Source organism: Chanos chanos, chromosome 14 (genome assembly GCF_902362185.1).
Source record: "Chanos chanos chromosome 14, fChaCha1.1, whole genome shotgun sequence".
NCBI classification, from domain to species: Eukaryota; Metazoa; Chordata; class Actinopteri; order Gonorynchiformes; family Chanidae; genus Chanos; species Chanos chanos.
The window spans coordinates 14,534,278-14,554,162 of NC_044508.1; the positions used below are offsets into that span (position 1 = coordinate 14,534,278).

Genomic DNA, 19,885 nt, shown 5'->3' on the forward strand with positions numbered 1-19,885 from the left:
AAAACCAAAACAAAACAAAAAAGAAAAAAAGAACTGTAAGAGGAAAATAGAGGTGTGTCACTCCTTCACATGACGCAACATTCTCTGGACCGGGCTTTTGGATCCCCCTGAAACAGAACATTGAAACCCAAACTGAAAACAACGAAACAAATAACAAATGCCTTAAAAACAGATTCACATTGTAAAAGTGAAATGTAAGTTAGAGCACATTCAATCACATTATGGTTTTTTTGGGGGGGGTGGGTGGGTGTAAATAACTTACCTGCTGATGGAAAAGGTCTTCTTCTCCAAAGTCTCCATCCTCATCGTCACCATTTTCCACCTCTACAATGTTTTTCGTGACAGTCCTTTTCGCTACCTCCTGCAAAACCAACAGCAAATTTTTAGTTGATTAAATGTTTAAATATTTGCCGTTTCCAAGGTGTCACTAGAGTAACAAACATCAGTGTTAAAACATGTGTAAGAAGCCTCTTAGACATGTTGGTATCTTACATCGCCATCAGAGTTGACCAACAAGGTCACAATTTCATTCCCTGTGCCCCAGGAACTCTGGCTCTTCCACAAGAGATCGGTTGGAGGACTGTGGGACACTCCAGCATCTGAACCCCACACCTGGAGCAACAAAATATAACAACCGACAAAGAAATATCTAAATCACAAAACAGCACCAACAAGTGAATTAGCATGCTAGTCACTGTCATTTCGACTAAAGAACTTTTGAAAAAGAAAAAAAAACAAAACAAAAAAAAGCTTACCGACACAGTCTGTCCAGCCTTGAGCAGAAACTTCGGGCTGAACTTATAAGAAATCTCATCCCCATTGTCATTCTGCCTCTTCAGCCTCCAGCTTCCCAGAGACTGGTCCTAAAAAATAAATAAATAAAATAAAATAAAAACAGAAGCAAGCGTTCGAGTGAGTGAGGCAGGTTCCTGCTCTACCTGAGGAGCTTTTTATTAAAAAAAAAATCTCTCTGTATAAAATACGTTTAAAATACCTTGTCCATGTTGTTTTTGAGGGTGACGCACTTGCCCTCCAGGTCGATTTCCTCGATGCTGACGCCCCCGGTGGCCTGGGCCTCCTGACTGATCTGGACGCTGGCTGCGGACGACTCCTCCACCTCCACGCGCTTCCTCTTCGCGCGAGAGGAACGGGAGGAGCTGCTGCTGGCCGTGGTGCGGGAGACGGTCACGCGGGAGGAGGGGCTTGGGGACAGCTTCAGCCTGGAGGTGGGGGGGGGGGGGTCAGAGAGATGGACGATTTAGTGACCCTTCCATCCAAAAGATTTAGTATTACTGAAGCATGGGGTAAAGGTTATGCAGAGTGTACGATAGCCGTAAGAGACTATTCCAGACAGCGTCAATCCTTCGGCTGTGCTAACCTGCTATGGACAGCTCTACCTTTATTTGTTTTCCTATGCTCCACTTGCTGTGCCTGGTCTGACTGGCTGACTGACTGTTGCTTCCTTCTCTCTCTCTCTCAGCTCCACCTCATCCTTAACCTTTCCTGCTTTACACATCAATGGCAAAAGAACTTGTTTTTCAAGACCGCTTTTATAACCGCATCCTCACAATATCGGGCACAAACTGAGACTGTCAGGAATGGCAGATATTTGAACTCTAGTTCAAATCCCCAATGCCTTTCATTTGCATGGTTATCTGTAATTAAAAAGACTTTCTCCCCGCCCTCTTTGAATACGTGTGTTTGGAGGAGTGCAGGCAGCACAGACACATTAACATGATGCACTGAAGGTAATCAGCACACCATCGCACAGAGATACAGTCAGAGAGGTATGGCAAGACAGAGCTTAGAAAAGAGAAAGTAATTTGTGACATGCTGATCTGTAGTAGATGTAGGTAGTGAAAGGATGGGACATGCAGTCAGGTAAGTGTGAGAGACTCAGCCAGAGTGAAGACATCACTTATATCTATATCTCACGTTTGTGGGAAACTGATTCTCAAGTTTGAAAATGAAATGTGGTGTTACTCACATTTTCGGAAAGCAGCAAATCTTAGTGGCGGTTTGCCAATGAGCAAAATCTGTCCCTGAGAAGTAGTGCAAGTGTGTCTGACAGATAGTGAGATTACAATCTTTGCTTTAGCATTCAAGGTTGACTCAATGAAATGCTTTTTGAGCTCTGAATTTAAACTGACAGTCCTAGCACAAGAGGAATAAAGGCAACGATGTTTCTATTCATTTCTATTCCTCTGACAGACCTTCAATCATTTGGCCAAAATACAGCAGATGTAACCTCTTTAGAAGACACGTGTAAGATTTGAGGTTATGGACACAAATAAAATCATTTAAGAAAATGCTTAAGAGCCCTGTGGAACAGTTTAACTCCAAATGCACCTCTGGATACGTGTAAACACTCAGTCAAAAGAGACAACCAGACGTTTTCTTACAACCTCTATCCACCTAAGAATGCAAATGCAGAGGGAGAGGGCTGCAGTCCAGACCCTCGAGCACATACACGCCACATTTTACTTGTCAATCCGTCTTGAGTTCTTTCAAAGGGTGTGATTCCAAACATTTGAAGCAGGCAGTTCTGTTGCTGGCAAATGAGAGTGTCAACACCTGTGTGTGTGTGAGGGCTCAGGAGGAGGAATGTGCTGACAGAAAAGGGCCCCTGGGCAGTGTTTCCCTGGTTCAGCTCTGGGGGGCCCACTGCATTTCACATCTGTTACATTCCAATAGGGATGCTCAGTGCAGACCAGAATACATATCGTTTTTTTCCCCGAAACCGTTAAAGTGGTGTGACATGCGATATTATCAAACATTCGCTGTTTACATGTGAAACTGTAATTTTGGAAGTCTCAAGAATGAAATCAGTGATGAAGTAAATAATGCAAATAATAAGAGTCAATTATTGTTCTGGGTGATATTTGTTACCGTCATTTTGACTAGACAAAAAAAAAAAGTCCGTTTTTAAGTGATACATGCACCCCTCTGACGCAGTCATCACTCTCTGACAGCTACGATTTTGAAGCCTGTCCTGCCCGCAGCACGATCAGACGGACTGAAATGAGGACAGTAACGAGTATATAAACAACCTACTCTCTTCTCCGTAACTGCAGGAGAAGCTGCTCTGAGGAGCATTTTGCTTTTTCACTGAGTTTAAATGCAAGAATAGCATTATAAAGTTGCAGAAATCACTCAGTTGTTGGCAAAAATAGGATAAAGTTACAACACTAACTCGGTAACACACTTTCACTCATGCTCTCACCGGCGACTCACACGTATGTGACTATTCCCTGCACTCACTACATTGTCTGGCTCAAGACCAAAGACTGAGCAACTTGGAAACACTGAATTCCTAACTGCAGAGTACCAACACTTTAACAATTTAGGGATAGTCCTCCACAAACCTGTCCTCCTCTCCTTCCAGAAGCTTCCGGTAGGCATTGATCTCCATGTCCAGGGCCAGTTTGACATCCAGCAGTTCCTGGTACTCATTGAGCTGCTGCTGCATGCGGTCCCTCATCTCCGCCATCTCCCGCTCTTTAGCGTCCAGCTGCCGTCGGTGCTTGTCCCTCTCACTGGACAGAATTTCCTCCAGCTCACGAATACGGTCCTCTGCCGCAGATGCCTATTGGCCCGAGAAACACGTCAATCTACCGTACTGGCCAATTAATACCCACTTTTCCACTCTATCGCTGAGGAACACAGTCACTGAGGCACTTGATCTAAAACATCACCCCCCCCGAAGAGTCACACTTTGATTAGCTGAACACTGAATGTTTCAATATGATTGGAAAAGAAATCAGGATAAACATAAAAAGCCAGATAATATCCTTTCCTCTCAACAAAACCGATAAGCATGAGTTCAGCAGGTTGTTACATGTGTTACGTGGCTGAAAGAAACTTTGGGCAATGCACAGCATTTCCCTGCAGGTCAGACAGACTGGTTGGCGATTAGGCAAAGCTCAGTGTGAGACGGTTGTAGTTGTGCATACCTGTTTCTGCAGGGCAGACAGCTGGAGGCTCAGGGTATCAATCCTCATACGTGCTTCCTGAAGCTCCTCGCGTGCTGTGCTCACAGCCTTGTCATTGAGCTCCGAGGAAACTTTCGCATTATCCAGCTGCAAGAACAGACACATGGAAAATTGAGTTTAAACCCTCTTTTTTTTCCCCCTCCGTACAGCTCTGCATTAGAATGAAAAGTGAGGTCATGTTTATATTCTCCATCCCCACATCACTGTCATTTCAACTAGTTCCACTGTCAATAAATTTGCTTTTGAACGTATTCTTTAGGCGTGTTGTTTCCATGAGTGACAGCGGTACCTTGGCTTTGAAGGTCTGTTCCAGCTCCTCTTTGTAAATGCTGACTTGCTCCTCATGCTGCTTACGCAGGTCCTGCAGGGCCTGGGACAGTTTGAACTCATATTCCTTCTGAACTCCTGAGTCCACCTCCACCAACCGCTTCTCATGACGCCGTCGTGTCTCACGCACCTCCTGGTAAACCAGCCAAACACGCACACACACACCACCGGCTTAATGAAGAGATGACTTTACCTTTTCCCTGTCCCCCGCCACACCCAAATACACTGATCTTTATTTATTTTGCTCCTGAGAGGGAGTCTCTGACAACCAAAAATATTTTTGAAAGCATCCAAGTATGTGAATAAGGTCAAATAAATATAATTAGAACAAGGAGAATGTCTCAATTCTAAAAATGTTAACATTTCAGGCTGAATAATGAATCTAAACTAAGTCACGACACACACACACACCTCGTCAAAAACGCTCTTCCTGAACTGCAGCTCCTCAGCCAGGCTCTGGCAGCGGTTTTCCAGGTCCACGCGCATCAAAGTCTCAGCCTCCAGCTGCTTCTTGGCAATAGCATGAGCATCCTCAGCCTGCAACAGCACAGGAGACAGCGTTAGAAACAACACACAACAGAATGGCACGACACAGAGAGGAAACTGTGGGCAGTATGAAACTACCCTACCAACCTTGGCCAACTGAGCTTTCAGGTCTGCCACTTCGGCGGAGAGCGCACTGTTCTCACTCAACGTGGTGGTTAGGGCGGCTTCGCTCTTGTGGTACTGAGACTCCAGTTCCTTAATCCGAGCTTGAGCCAAGGCAAGGTCTCCATCCTTCTTCTTAAAGCTGATACAAAAGACAAAGCATCTCTCAGCATTTCAAAACTTACATGTTCTCTAATTCTTGGTTGGGGAAAAAAAAAAAAAAAATCATTCAAGTGAAACCATACAAAATGTCATTGAAATGACCTGTCTTAGACAAAGCCAGGTCAGACACTTAGGAAAGTAAAAGAAGCTTCAGAGCACATGACTTCGCAGCAGACCTGTTACACAACAGGTAGTTCCCCTTGTGGCTACAGATTCACTCATAACCACAGAAGACATCCATCACACCATTTCCAGTTTATTATTGTCACCTAGCAACCAACTACATTAAAGTAAACAAAACAATTTGGGTAACAGTTTGCTTTATCGGACAGCGCAGAAGCATAGCGCTTTCAAAATTATTTTGCCAACATGTGGGGGTTGGACTTAAGTAAATCTTCCCCATTCCTCAGGCCAGTCTTCTTAGTCACACCAGAAGCAGATGGAGCAGGATTTAAGCTGAGTTAAGTAAGCAAAGCTTAATTTTAATACAGACCAAAGGCTCTGAACTTAACAGTTAATTGAACTCTGGTGGCAGTTATAGACAAGACCTTAACATAAAAACAGATTTCTTTTACGTCTTCACTTAAGTTTCATAATAAACATCACAGGGCACTGGTTGGTCCAGTAAAGGAGATACACCAAACTCAGGAGGACGGGGTGGCTTGACTCAACCTGTGCAGTATATATTCTTGAGAATCCATATAATTCATTTAGCCTGATAGGGGGAAATTTGGTTTTGATGGTACTCACTTCTTGGTGACCTCCTCAAGGTCAGCATTGGCCTTGCCCAGGTCTATCTGCAGTCTGGCTCTCTCCCGGGCTGTCTCATCAAGGACACGTCTAGCGTCGGCCAGTTCTGCCTCATACAGGACTTTAATCCCTGTCACCTTCAGGACAGCAGAAAACACAAACATTCAGCTGAAAGGCTATTGTGCTTCACTGCACATGTTTCCCCCCCACTGGTGCTCCAGAGTTTGTGAAGGAGGCAAACTTGAGGGATGAGACACTGATTTTTTAAAAAACAAATTACCAGGTAAATTCTCAGAGTTGTGCCTTTGGGTGTGAAGGTAAAGAGGCTCTACAAATAAGCACAGGCCTACCTCACACTGACTACATAACCATATTTTCCAGCCAGCAAAGATCTAATTTAATGTAAGTGATTAAATGTAGTGGAAAAGTTCAGGACACTCTTAGTTTACTGAAACGTATTTGAAATTCACTTTTAAAGACCTATGCTAATATAGAACTAAAAACAGGATAACTGATTAAAGGTAGTTTCAATTTATTCAGTTCGGACGATACGCTTCGCTAAGAAAAAAAAAACACACACCGCAATTTCACTGCTTTGTGAACGTTTGACATTTCAAATATCAGAAGATCCCGGTAAACAGAAACATGGACCAGAAAAACAGATTCAAATTTGAAACGACCACTCCCATCGTCTTCCCACATTAATACGCCTGCCAACGTCACAAAGTGGATTCAGGCGTTGGCCGAGTAGTTGGTCATAGTTGGCCATTCCTCACGAAATTGACATTTTTTTTTTTTTAACAATTATTGAAACAAACCCCAGATTCGCATACAAAAGAAAAAACTACATAGACGGTGAAAAACGGTAAACGTAGTTCAAAACTGTATTTGCTCCAATCCACGGTCTTGCTCTCTATTTGTAATTGTATTATGTAGTATTGGATACTGAAATTCAACTTGTCGCATTTGCGCGTCTGCGCACTCATACTACGCACGACATCTAAGTTGAATCTCTTTGGTCCTCTTTCACGAAGAGTAACCAGTTAATTAACCTTAGAAGACCTGGGAAAATCGCCCAATAGTTCTTACTTCTGTCAGACATTTTTACGAAGTAAAAACACGGAATGGTGATTATAAGCCAAGAACCCAGGCGGGAAATTTTGTTTACTAACTCTCTCGCGCGTTTTTCGAGCACCAATAGTAACCTGTGCTTGACACTACACGCTGACAGACTTATGGACCTAGAGTGGTTTGGCCTACCAGCAGCATGAGCAAAAAAATTTCAAAACACTTAAAATATAGGAGAACATGTTGATTCAAGAAAACATTGAGACCATCAGCCGTTCACAAACGAATACTGTGCTCTGTTACTAAGTCCCGGTAGTCAATGTGGTTTAGCTAAACAAGCTAGCTTAATAAGTTAACCCGGCAATACGAAATACACTGTTTTAAGCATGAAAACAAGCGTCAATATGTTAGATAACACGAAATGCTCTACAGTTAGCAATCAACTGCATTAAATAAACTTGTACCAAAGAAACTGAAAGTTTACGTGCTACGCTGTAAATCCATTACCAAGCACGCTTGTTAATCATGTGGTCCGCTACAATGGAGAAATTCAAAATTACCTCTCGTGTGGTGACTTCCTCCTTTTCAGACACTTTGACCATAAGCCGGTCATTCTCCAATTCTAATGCCCTAACGCGATCGATATACACCGCAAGCCTATCATTCAGGTGTCGAAGCTCTTCTTTTTCTTGTAAACGCGAAATTCGCGTCGGAGACAGTGGGGTTGTAGCGGCCGCCCGGCCAGATTCAGTGGCAGCGCGGCTAGGGGTTGCAGTCGCCATAACAGTTCTTCTTGGAGAGCCTGCAACTTCAGTACCGTTTAACTTTCTCAAAGGTTGTAAGCCCACGAATAAATGAACCGAAAGTGACCGGGTTTACGAAATGCAGATTTGTTGCATTTGGAAAAACGTCTGACTTAGAATTCTGCGTGCACGTTTGCTGTTCGCTTACAGTGTAGCTTGCATATAGCTAATGTGTGCTGAGTAGTAGTAGTCCGACTCTTTGAAAGAAGTCGAAAAAGGAAGATGGCCGACCCTAACGTAAACCGCGCCAAAAGCAACAGGGACCGCTGTACATGGCACTTGGTAGTTGTAGTCTTTTGCGCAAACATGTCCTGTTGTGCTCGTACTACTACTGCTACTACTTACTACTCTGCTTGTAAAAGGAGTTTGGTTAATTCTGGCCGTCAGCACGTTTGAATTTGAAAATACATTGCAACAGTACAGCATTTTTAAAAAACGGTGCATTCTTGTCTAACACGCATGTTGTGCATAAAAAAGTTAATATGTAATTTAAAAGAGGCTGATTTAAAGCCAATTGAGGATGCAAGTAGAGACTGGGCAGACCTGACTGTTGTATGGTATGGATTTTGATTATTATAAATACACTTTAATGTACTCTCGAGAACACAGGGATTTCATGTATAGCCCACTAATGTAGTACGTTAATAAGCGGAATATGTAAACCAGTCAATCGCTGGGAAACAAGCTCTCCATAGAGGGCGCTACGCATGTTTCGTGTAGATTTACAGCTGGAAATCTTTGTATCGTATCCATCCGCCTCTAAACGTTCCTTCCGGTCTGGACGCCATTAGAAAAAGCAGGTAAGAAGATCTGAGATAAAATGATATATAAAATCCATGTAATATCTGCAACATCTTGCTTTTTACAACCTCAGATTTATTTCTGTGTATAAATATAACATCCATACGCACCGTGTGAGTATAAATTGACCTCATTATTTACTCGAAATTATATGTTTTAAATGAGATGGAGAGCGTCGTCTCGATGTGAGGAGCGTGAGTGTAAACGTCAGTGTTGTATTGAAAGATCTTTGTTCTGTGTGGCGAACGACATTGTAGATTTTGAATTGAGTGTCTTTCTTCGTGAAGCCGTTTCTTGCACACATTTCTTTGGTTTTGTAACTCGTGCATCAGTGATTCTTGTCAACAGTTTAGCTTTAGCTACCGAACACACCAGCAGCAGATCTGGTTTACTTGTGTAGCGAACTATACTGACAACATGGGGTGTACATAGAAGGCATGAATCTGCTTTCCCACTAGATTATGAAATGCTTTTGACGGCAGTTAATCGCGTGCTCAATTTGTTTCTCCCTGCAGAGATGGCCATCAGGTATCCTATGGCGGTGGGCCTTAATAAAGGCCACCCGGTAACCAAAAATGTGACTGCTCCCAAGCACAGTCGCAGGAGAGGGGTGAGTATAAAAATTTGCGTGTAATGGTGTCTAGAGGCAATTAGTCTTCTAAAAGTTGTGCTTTGATTAGTTGTTACCTATCAGGATGAAGGCTTGATGTGTGGTCTTTTCCTGTATGTTTTGCTGATTCGGATTATTTGGTTAAAGCATTTTGCTGGACTAGAACAGTCATGGTATTCCTGTCTTGTTGGAAGGAGTGTGTCGATAGAAAAGCACAATTACATGTTGGAGCTAGCAAATACATGAATGTGCCATCAGCAATATTCCATTGGTAAAATTCCACAAACACCTCGGTGTCCTATAAGGAGTATTATGAAGACTGTTCAAAACAAACAAGTCTTTCCACAACATAGCCAGATTCTGTCATTTCCAAGGCAAAAGTATATACTACACATTGATTTCCGTTTCATATTGATTTCACAAGAACAGTACTACAAAAGCCTAGTGTTGTTATTACTGCAGACTGTAACATGTGGCCTTTAAAGAGAATCTCGAGAACTCCTGAATATCAGCAGGCTAAGATGTGGCTGTTAACATATTGTACGGATGCCTCGTTCAATAAATTCATCAACCAGGACACTGAATTGTCTAATCTGTTACCATTGCCTGTTTGCAGCGTCTGACCAAACACTCTAAGTTTGTCCGTGACATGATCCGTGAGGTGTGCGGCTTTGCCCCCTACGAGAGGAGAGCTATGGAGTTGCTCAAAGTGTCCAAGGACAAGCGTGCTCTGAAGTTCATCAAAAAGAGGGTAAGTCTCGTTCCTGTACTGATCAGTATATGTGGATGAGAGCTGAAAGATACAGTAGGAAATTGTACATGTATGTCACACTACTTAAAAAGACTTGGAAATGCCCAGAAAACACGTCTTCATCTGTTCTTCTTTAGTCCTCCTTCATTTGTAAATATTAGATCGTATTCTAGTCAGCAGGTAGCTACAGATGGTGTTGAGGGTTTATAAGTTATTGTAATTACGTATGTAGTAAGGAACGTATTAATGTGGAAGTTGTGACCTTGTGTGCGTTTGGTCTCTGTGGAACAGGTGGGAACTCACATCCGTGCCAAGAGAAAGAGGGAAGAACTCAGCAACATCCTGGCAGCCATGAGAAAGGCAGCTGCCAAGAAGGAGTAAACTGTAATGTTGAGCTAATAAATTTGTATCTGTAAAATACACAAGGTGTGTCCTGCTTGATTTCAAGGTATTAGCAACCAGTTCATTCATGTTCGTTTGATTTTTCAGGTCAACCAGGCCATCCAGTTTACAGTTAACGCGGTGCTTTGTTGCTGCACGTTGATCTGTTTTTTTGTGGTCAAACAGTAAATCTATGAATTTTTATTAAGCACTAATGTGCCAGATCTAATCTGAGGAGTCACAAAAGGCTTTTAAAGCCACAGAAAGCAACTGACAAATAGAAATAACAGGATCGTTTCATTACTTAATAGCCTGCTGATCTGCTCAGCCTCGGAACAAGCAAGTGCAGAGTGTATGCACTTAACACCGTAGGTAAAGTTTCATATGAATTTGAGCTGAGAGCATCAGCAGAAGTGTTAGCATGTGGCAAGGACGGCACCCTCTACCCAGCACTTTGTTTCTCCATCACCTGCTTAAGAAGTGTGTGCTCTGTGCTGTGCGTGTTGTCTACGAAATAGGTTGCTACGTTGCTTTATGAAGTGTAGAAGCTCTTTAAGGCCTAATGAGGTTAACCTTTAGTTTTGGTTGTAAATACAGTGCTGAATAAGATGGTTTTCTTGTCGAAACGGATGCATTTTTTTTTTAGGTCGGTGCTGGCCAGTTATATCAGAACATGCTTAGCTTCTATGTTCAGGAAACACTGGTTTATCAGTGAACCAAAGAAATAAATGTCAGGGAAAATACCGTTGTCAATTAACAAAAACACCAAATAGCAGTGATTACAATTTAGGAAAACTGGAAAAATAATTATTGTTAACCAGGATACTCCAGTTAGGTTTAAAATGAAAGATTCAACAGAAAGTGGAGATGCTGAATTTTATGGCCTTTAAGACCAGTGATTCTCAACTCCAGTCCAGTCTTGCATGTCTTTTGTTTTAACTCTTCCTTATCACAGTTAATTGAGCTGCTCAAGGGCTTGATGATTAACTGATCAGTGGATTCAGTTGTGTCAGTCCTGAGAGAAAACGAAGATGTGCAGGACAGTGGGGCCCTCAGGACTGGAGTTGAGAATCACTGTTTTAGACTAAACTTGAAATGCCAAAGGACGCAAATAAAGTGGCACACATGCCCCTCACTGCAACTCAGGAAAACGACTTAACACTTTTTTGAAAAGCAGAGATAAACTGGAGGTCAGCAGCAGGAACGTATAGTCAAAATTAAAATCATAAAGGCAGTACAATATTCATAACTTTGGGGAATACAACAGAATAAAATGAGCACTCAAAAGGTTGTGAATATCGTGTTTTCATCAATAGATTAAATGCAACATACATATATTAGTAATTTAAAAAAGTCCTGCTTGATGTCCAGGCTGCGTAGCAGCAATATCATGATCACGTTCCCAGAAGGTCATGAGAGTTTTCTTGTGATTTGAGTGTGGTTCAGCTGCCAGGCTATGCACCCTTGTGTACTTCCAACCAAAAATGGGGTTTTTTTTTAATCATCTCTCTGTCAGTGAAATATGCAGTTTTGTAACATTATACATACCACCGATGTTTTATAACTGGATAAAAAAAAAAAATCACTAATCAGTTTTACTTTTATCTATCCAATCGTTACAACACCAGGGACTTGATTTGGCAAATCAAGGTCAGGGAACCTGAGGTTCTTTTTCTTTTTTTTTTTTACACAACGGACTATTCATCACTGACAATGGCAGCCACTGATGGATCGCCTCTGCTATATCTGGCATCACTGTCCTGGGAAAACGATATCGTAAATCTGATCATAATGTTCCACAAAGTGAACTTCCAGCCCTTCTGTAATATACTCGGCAAGATCAGAGAAATCCTTCTTGTTCTCAGCTGGTAGTATGATGCAGGTTACGCCAGCTCTTTTGGCCTGTAAAAGAAAGGGAGAAAGTATATAAACAGTTAACAGCGCACTACCATGTTTAAATATGTATCATCATGATGTAACTTATACTTGTAAATGAACGGTGATCATTTACAGATGCTGGACAGAAGACTGGAAATTTACTTGATGAAAAATAACTCCTATTTTGAAGTAACTTGTAAATCAAAACCAAATCTTTAAATGTTTCATTACGAGAGCCAAAAAAATAAAATAGGTTATTTCTCGGTTTGATTATCAGAGTGAAAACTAAAGGTCAGAATGATTTGTTGAAGGGAGCAGTGGGGAAAATCTGGATGATGTATGCCAAAAAGACAAAACCATTAAGCAAAAGGGACAATTCACGCTCACCTAAGGATTTATCAGACACTTAACCAAATAGCTGCTGAAAGAAATGTCTGTAAAAAAAAAGTCCAACAAAAACTCTACACTGCAAGTTTCAGAAAGTTGACATTTATGGTAAAGCAGGCATTAAGAAACCACTGTTTGAGTGGGGCCAGTGTATGATAACATTACCTAAACGTGTTGTCTTGGTTTTGGATTTGTCTGTGATGGTATGTCAATTCAGTTCATGTATGTAAGGATTACAGCTAAGGAACAAAAAGCCATTCTATACTATCAGGTGTGTCATAAATAAAAGAAAAGAAAACCCAGACACACTATTAAAGTGAGTGAAGCAGTAGCACCAGGATGAAGTCAAACAGCTTCTCCTATTACCAAATCTAAACGTCAGTGAATCTTAATGGGGAGTTTTCATTGACTGAATGCAGAGCGCATTTGCACCTCATTCATCTCTCCAAGAACTGGACACTCTCCCTCTTTAAGAGTGGCCCAAAATGGCACAAAACTTGTGAAAAAATATCCCTGGAGAAAGGGCAGGCAAAGTGCAGCCCAAGTCCTTACAAGACAATCCTTATAAGGCTATTAATATTCATAAATAATATTAATAATACATATTGGTATGGTGTTTTTAATATTTTGTTACATCCAACAGTAAACGAAACAGTTTAATCTAAAAAGGTGGCTTCAAATCAAAAAGGGTATTATAGTAGAGATACCAGCAATCTTGGAGAAAGATTTTTCCAGTGTATTCAAACACTGCACAAAATTTCTCTAAGTCTGTTTTCATGTAAATAATGCGTGTTTATGTAGTGGAAGATGGATGGTTTAAAACCCTTTTCCACGTAATCATCAACTCACTGCAATGGTCTTTTCCTTGATGCCTCCCACTGGGAGGATCTTTCCAGTCAGGGACACCTCTCCTGTCATGGCCACGTTCTGTCGTGCTGGTGTGTTGGTTGCCAAGGACAACAAAGCAGTGACTATGGTGCAGCCTGCACTTGGTCCATCTTTAGGGGTGGCACCCTGAACAGATACAGTAAATAAGTCAGTCTGCCTTAAAGCTCAACCATCATTTAAAATAACAAGGCTACAATATGTTAATAATATTCTCTAACATGTTAATATGAACTTCAGTTTACCTTTATTGAATCACAATACTCTACAGTGATGTATCTCCCCTTCTCCCCATTTTGTTTATAAAGAGATCATACAATACAGCATTTAATTTAAGTTAAGCACCTTATACTAATACCTGACTAAATCAACATTATTACCATAGTATGCTAACAGTGAGATGTGATTATAACAGCAACCAAGAGAGAAACTGAATTATCCTCTCTTCACATCACCGGAAAACATGTGAAGCCCCAAATGTACTGCCTTGACCCTTACCTCAGGCACGTGCAGGTGAAGATGTGAGCTCACTAAGAAGTCGTTGTCGGGCTGCTTCTTCATGAGGAACGACCTGGCAAATGTGTACGCAATCTTAGCGCTCTCTTTCATGACATCACCCAGCTGGCCGGTTACCTCCAGGGAGCCTTCCTTCGGCCCCTCCTTTGCATCTGAGTTCCGCGGCCGTCGCAGCGAGGTCTCAATAAACAGAGTGGATCCACCTGTGAATCGAGATTTTTTTGTGTCAGTTGTGCCCTTGTGTTTGCATATCCTCAGGTGTATGGGGCAGTAGTTCCTGTACCAGGACCACTGGGACCTCCGTCCACTTCAAACTTTTTCCTACTGCAAGGGCATGCAGTTGCTGATCTAGCTGATCTGAAAGGAACCACTTAGACTTTGGTGTGTTTGAAAAGTCTCTAATAAAATTCAGCAGGACTGCAGTTATCAAGGAGGAGCCTGTATTTCAAATATAATCCAGCAGAGTTAAGCTAGAAGCATGGTTCTCACAAGCAGACTGTCAAATTCATGAGTGAAATGGTTATTCTCCAAAGTATTAGGAATGGCCAACACTTAGAAACAGCAAATGATACGGTATATGTTGCAGTATTTTGGTTTCTTACCCATAGCTGTCCATGCTAAGCCCATAACAACTCCAGGCGGTGTGACTTCATACATACGATCCACTGTGAAAATAGGCTTCCCAACATAGTCTTGAAGGTTGTCTTCTGTAACAGCGACCTGAGTGGCCTCACCACTAACAATGCGGAACGCCACTTTTCTGAACACCTTTGCACAAAAGGGAAAGGAAGCATTGTTAATGTTGAGAACAGAAGAGATTCTGTAGGTTCGTTAAGACAGATTTGAAATGTTTGTGATTGGTCGAACCTTCTCCACTTGTTTCTGGAGGTTCCTGACACCGCTCTCCCTGCAGTACTGTCTAATGAGGACATTCAGAGCCTCTGGGGAAATATTACTCTTCTGCTCATCCAGCCCACAAAGTGATCGCAGCTGGGGAACCAGGTATCTCTGTGGCACAGGACAAAAGCATACAAAACAAAGCCACTTAGTTAACTTTTCTTAAAGACATCAACTTATCTAACTGAAGATCTTCTAAGGATAATTTATCAAACATTTTAAGTCCTAAGTACAATGTTTCTTCTCCATTAGGAAATGTTACCTCTGCAATGGCAAGCTTCTCCTGGGCCACATAGCCTGATACATTGATCATTTCCATACGGTCCCTTAAGGGCTCTGGAATGGTATCAATCACGTTGGCAGTGCAAATAAAGAGGACCTGGACAGGAATTACAGTGGAAACAATAAAGAATGAGATGAAAATGCTGCTTAAAGTTCAAGGAACGCAAGCTAAGTCTAACACAATGCGTTCTCTTACCTTAGACAAGTCCACTGGCACGTCAAGATAGTGATCAAGAAAATTTGCATTCTGCTCTGGATCTAACAACTCTAGAAGTGCAGAGGATGGGTCACCTTGGTAACCTCTGCCTATTTTGTCAACCTGTGACAGGTGCAAAGTATGGAATGCAAGTTCAGTACTTCAAAAAATGAACAAAAACATGCCACAGTTCTGTACAATTTCTGGGATTGAACCAGGATGTACCTCATCAATGAGGACCAAAGTATTTTCTGTTTTTGTCTTCTTTAAGCACTGAATAATCTTGCCAGGCATAGCTCCAACATATGTTCTCCTGCAATTGACAAAACACATAGAGTCAAATATGGAACCAATCAAGCCCTATTACTAAATAAAGCCAACAGGGTAACGTTTGACAAGATAAAGTGAAGAACCAACCTGTGACCTTTGATTTCAGCCACATCTGTCATTCCACCCACACTGAAGCGGAAGTACTCCCGATTAAGTGCCCTGGCAATGGAACGGGCAATGCTTGTTTTTCCAACACCGGGAGGCCCATAAAAACACAGAATCTTCCCCTGTGTGCTGCCTCTCAGTTGGCTCACTGCGATGAACTCCTGCATGTGGCAGCGTAGGTCAATAAATCAGGATTAAAGGGTTTAAGACATTACAGTTTAGGAGGGGTTTTTTTTTGTATTCTGACAAAATTCTCAAAAGTAAAATATCTGCCAGCTTTTGTTTATTATAGCGCAAAGACACTGCTGACTGAGGTCAACAGATGAGACAATATAAAATCCATAAAAGATCTGAAACAATATGCTCTCTCATTGACAAAGGGCTGGCACAGTTCTTCTGTTTCTCACCAGAATGCGTTTCTTAACATCTTCCATCCCATAATGATCTTCCTCCAGGACCTCTTTGGCTCTGCTCAGCTCCAGGTTTTCAACGCTATTGGTGCCCCATGGCATAGAAGTCAGCCAGTCCAAGTAGTTTCGTGTGACACTGGGGGTTTGCAATGAAACAGAGAATAAATGAATGCAGGAGCATGACTAGAGAGGCCAGCAGAATTCACCTCAAAACTACACATCTAGAACATTCTTTGATCAAACTTGTAAATTATCTACAGAAGCGCTATGAAATTAGAATTCCTTTAAGAAAAAGTATAGATGTGAGGCCAGATAACACAATGGTTAACATGGACAACACTAACTTGAACTCAGAGGAGTGATTATCGAGCAAGCTGAGTTTATTCAGCTCCTCATTGATCACTTCCATAACATGCTGGGGAACCACACGGTCCTTTAGCCTCTCCCTGAATTTCTCCTCAATCGCATCTTTGTCCTCTTTCTCCAGACCCAATTCCTTTTTAATGATCTTCAGCTGCTCCTGAAGGAGGTATTTCCGGTGGGTCTGCTTGATCTTCTCCTCAACCTAAGCAACAGAGCCAAAAAAAAAAAATACAGTAACACCATCCCGCCAAGAGCAACCACATTTAAAAAAAAAATTATCATCACAGTTTTGAAAGTCATAAAACTCTCACTGACTTGAAACACACCCTCTCCAAATTCATACCACATAATGAAACCACGTAATCAAGAACAGAAGGCCGAGGCCCTTTATCTGCTTACAAGCCAAACAGACTATCAGACAAACCTCTGTTAAACAAAGAACAATTAGGCTATGCTTACCTCCCTGCCCAGGCGCTGCTGTAGTTTGCTGAGCTCATACTCTTTCTTCAGCAGAGAGAGGGCCTTGTAGAGCCGTTTGGGAATCTGCACGACGACGTGTCAAACATATTAACACCAAATGAAAAAAAAACAAACAAAAAACGAACGTACTTTAATACTGTTAAATTGACTGAATGACTTACATTGGTCTCTTCCAGGACATCCTGTAACTCGTGAGATTCTGCCCCGGTCAAAGCGGCACCCATGTCACTCAGATATATGGGATTATCCACTACTCTCTGTCCAGCTTGCATCATCTGGAGTACCGATTCTCTGGAAAACACACAGAGGACAAAATTCAAGGCCACAGATACAAAGAGTAGTTATGAAAACGACTGTTTTCCTAAAGTTTGCTTCGTAAATTAAACTTACCTGTACAGAGGATTCAAAGCGATGATATCACGAATGGTCTTAACTATCTCTGCAGTCAGAGCCTGGTAGATTGAACCATACGCAAAAGGAAAATTACTCACGCTAATATCAGAAGTGTTGTTAACACAAGTTGTTCATTTTGACTCATTGATAATGGTTGTACCTTGACTTCCTCTGTGATTTGAAAATCTTCGTGAACCACGTTGTCTACCTCCACCATGAGGATGTCACTGGACACGTTTGGTAAAGGCACCGCCTCGACCACAAACTCAGCCTCCTGCACTTTCTCCTCCATGGCTTCAGCGAGAGAGGCCGGTTCTTTGCGAGAGCGTTTCTGTTTGCGCCGCGGTGCCTTGTTCGGTGTACCCTGTTCACCCTCTGGCTCAAACCCTTCAGCCGGCTCATCTGGTTCAACATCCAACTGTCTCGTAATGCGAATTCTACAGGAAAGATCATTATGAAGAGGGTTGATGTCTAAGTCAATATAAGTGAGCCTTAGAAATGGATAAGTATACACACATTTTGTTAATTAAAAATGTTATTCAGTCCAGTTACAGTTACTGCCTGGGACTACAGCAACCTTTATATTCTCAGTCATTGGGAGCTGTCTGGAATAACATGAAAACTATAATGATTATGACTGATGAAGACAATTTCAGTGTTTTGTTATTACCTTCTGTGACCCATCACAATCATGCGAAGTTTATCACCCAGGTCTTGCAGCTCATGGATCTGAACAAAGGTTCCCGTGTGATAGATAGCGTCCAAGCTTTCAACGACATCTGATTCATTACTAGTCCAGACCAGAGAAAGACAAGGTCAGACTGTGTAAACATTTACATTCACAGACACAAACAAGCACTCTTATCTAGAGTATCTTAGAGTAAGTGTATATAGTAATATGTAAATAATAATATGAACTATGGGTTCTCACAAGCACGGTTTTGTAAAGAAAAGTGACTGTAGGCTTCAGCTGCAAGACAAATTCAACACTAACGCTAAGTGCAAAATTAATCAAGAAATCAGTTCTGTGCTATACAGTTGTGCACTTGTACAAAAATTACATAGTCATGTAGTAGCTATACAGCAAATAAAATACACAAAACAAAAGGCACATAAACAGTATAATGCAGCAAATATAGAAGCAGACAAAGAGCTGTGCAATGAGTGCTCTCTAATATGAGGAGAGTATTAATTACATAACTTATAGAATAGTTATAAACACGGAAATATTAAAGCAGTGAATCTTAAATTATATTTATAACACGTCAGTCCTTACTTATCATCTTTCTTCATAAATACACCAGCATAGGGCTGAGCGAGTCGTACTTTTCTTCTCAGGAGATCCATCAGCTGTTTATTCTTTACCTGCACATTGATAACACAGGTGAACAGATGCCGCAATACTTTTGAATTGTTTAAATGCCACATGGTCACAATGCTATTACAATTATGAGAACATGGTGAGATAAGATCTGTTTTTGATTATGTACACTATGCGTGTGTTAGCGAACGCAACTGCAATTTTTGCAAGAAACCTTGTCGTATTATTATAAACTACCTTAATAATACGATACACAATAAAAAAAACACACACACACAGTTCGTTAGCAATTCATTCATTAATGTGTGCTGTTCCGTCCGATTTCACCAAATCTTTACATTCTTTGTGTGGCCAAAGATTAAAAGTTTACACCCGCTCAGAGGGGTTTGTGGTCTAGCTTAGTGGATGATGAAATCAGCAGGCAACCATTCTAACGGCACCTTTTGTTACTGAACACCCCGCAAGTCTGTTGTACCTTAGTACGACTACTCACAGCACAGTCTGACATTTCAAATTCCCTGTACACCAAATGATTCTACTGTCTGCAGGCAATGATCAGTAAATTTTAACCACAAATGTGTCGGCTTTTATTACTGAAATTACCTCGATAATTTTGATGAACCGCGGGAAAACCGGGTTTCTGTTTACAGCGATTAGTGGCACGTTGGGGAAAACTTCAGGCACCATCATTGGAGTCAGAGCGGTCATCTGCGGGGCATTATATGCCCCTCCGTCTCCCCCCGTCTCATCTCCCCCAGAACCACTCTCTGATCCATCCTCTGAAAATCCACTAGCACCGCTTCCCCTATTACCGAACAGGAATCTCCTCTGGTCACAGCTGACAAACGCCCCTGAACCGACAAGCTCTCTACCGTGGGCAAAAACACCTGCGACTCTAGCCCATCTATTGAAGTCTGTTAACCGAGGTCCTATCATTGATGGAGTGATGTTCCCAAAAATGCCATTGCATAATGATGACTTTCTACAGGTCGAATAAGAGTTGTTTGACATTAATCCACTTCTGTTCAGTGCCCCGCGCGACAGAAGGTTACTGGTTCCGACTCGGAACACGGTGGAATAATTTTTGTACATAGTAGTGCCGTTTCTGTAAGCTTGCTTGTAAGTTCCCCACATCTTCATGTAAGCAGC

General features: G+C 41.7%; 2 protein-coding genes across 3 annotated transcripts; one reads left to right on the plus strand and one right to left on the minus strand.

Annotated features, from left to right (window-relative positions):
- LOC115827357 (lon protease homolog, mitochondrial-like) lies at positions 1 to 19,866 on the minus strand. Of its 2 annotated transcripts, XM_030791163.1 has the most exons (24): positions 19,340 to 19,866; positions 18,692 to 18,780; positions 18,086 to 18,205; positions 17,576 to 17,852; positions 17,413 to 17,474; positions 17,184 to 17,313; positions 17,002 to 17,085; positions 16,524 to 16,744; positions 16,177 to 16,315; positions 15,752 to 15,930; positions 15,560 to 15,647; positions 15,335 to 15,457; positions 15,119 to 15,235; positions 14,827 to 14,967; positions 14,562 to 14,727; positions 13,942 to 14,162; positions 13,408 to 13,572; positions 12,056 to 12,195; positions 3,366 to 3,566; positions 995 to 1,220; positions 756 to 863; positions 493 to 612; positions 263 to 361; positions 1 to 107 (listed from the first exon to the last, which is right to left on the minus strand). In XM_030791163.1, exons 1-24 carry the CDS (start codon positions 19,826 to 19,828, stop codon positions 66 to 68), a joined length of 3,747 nt encoding a protein of 1,248 aa, XP_030647023.1. In that variant the 5' UTR covers positions 19,829 to 19,866; the 3' UTR covers positions 1 to 65. The 2 variants fall into 2 exon arrangements, with proteins under 2 accessions (XP_030647023.1, XP_030647024.1); XM_030791164.1 differs by lacking the exons at positions 12,056 to 12,195; positions 13,408 to 13,572; positions 13,942 to 14,162; ... (13 more) ...; positions 18,692 to 18,780; positions 19,340 to 19,866 and adding exons at positions 3,954 to 4,079; positions 4,282 to 4,452; positions 4,731 to 4,856; ... (1 more) ...; positions 5,880 to 6,016; positions 7,508 to 7,736 and having other exon boundaries at positions 3,366 to 3,586.
- rpl36 (ribosomal protein L36) lies at positions 8,526 to 10,334 on the plus strand. Its single transcript, XM_030791165.1, has 4 exons — positions 8,526 to 8,550; positions 9,067 to 9,161; positions 9,778 to 9,912; positions 10,204 to 10,334. The coding sequence occupies exons 2-4, from the start codon at positions 9,069 to 9,071 to the stop codon at positions 10,291 to 10,293; spliced, it is 318 nt and encodes a 105-aa protein (XP_030647025.1). The 5' UTR covers positions 8,526 to 8,550; positions 9,067 to 9,068; the 3' UTR covers positions 10,294 to 10,334.
- Positions 19,867 to 19,885: the final 19 nt, after the last annotated feature.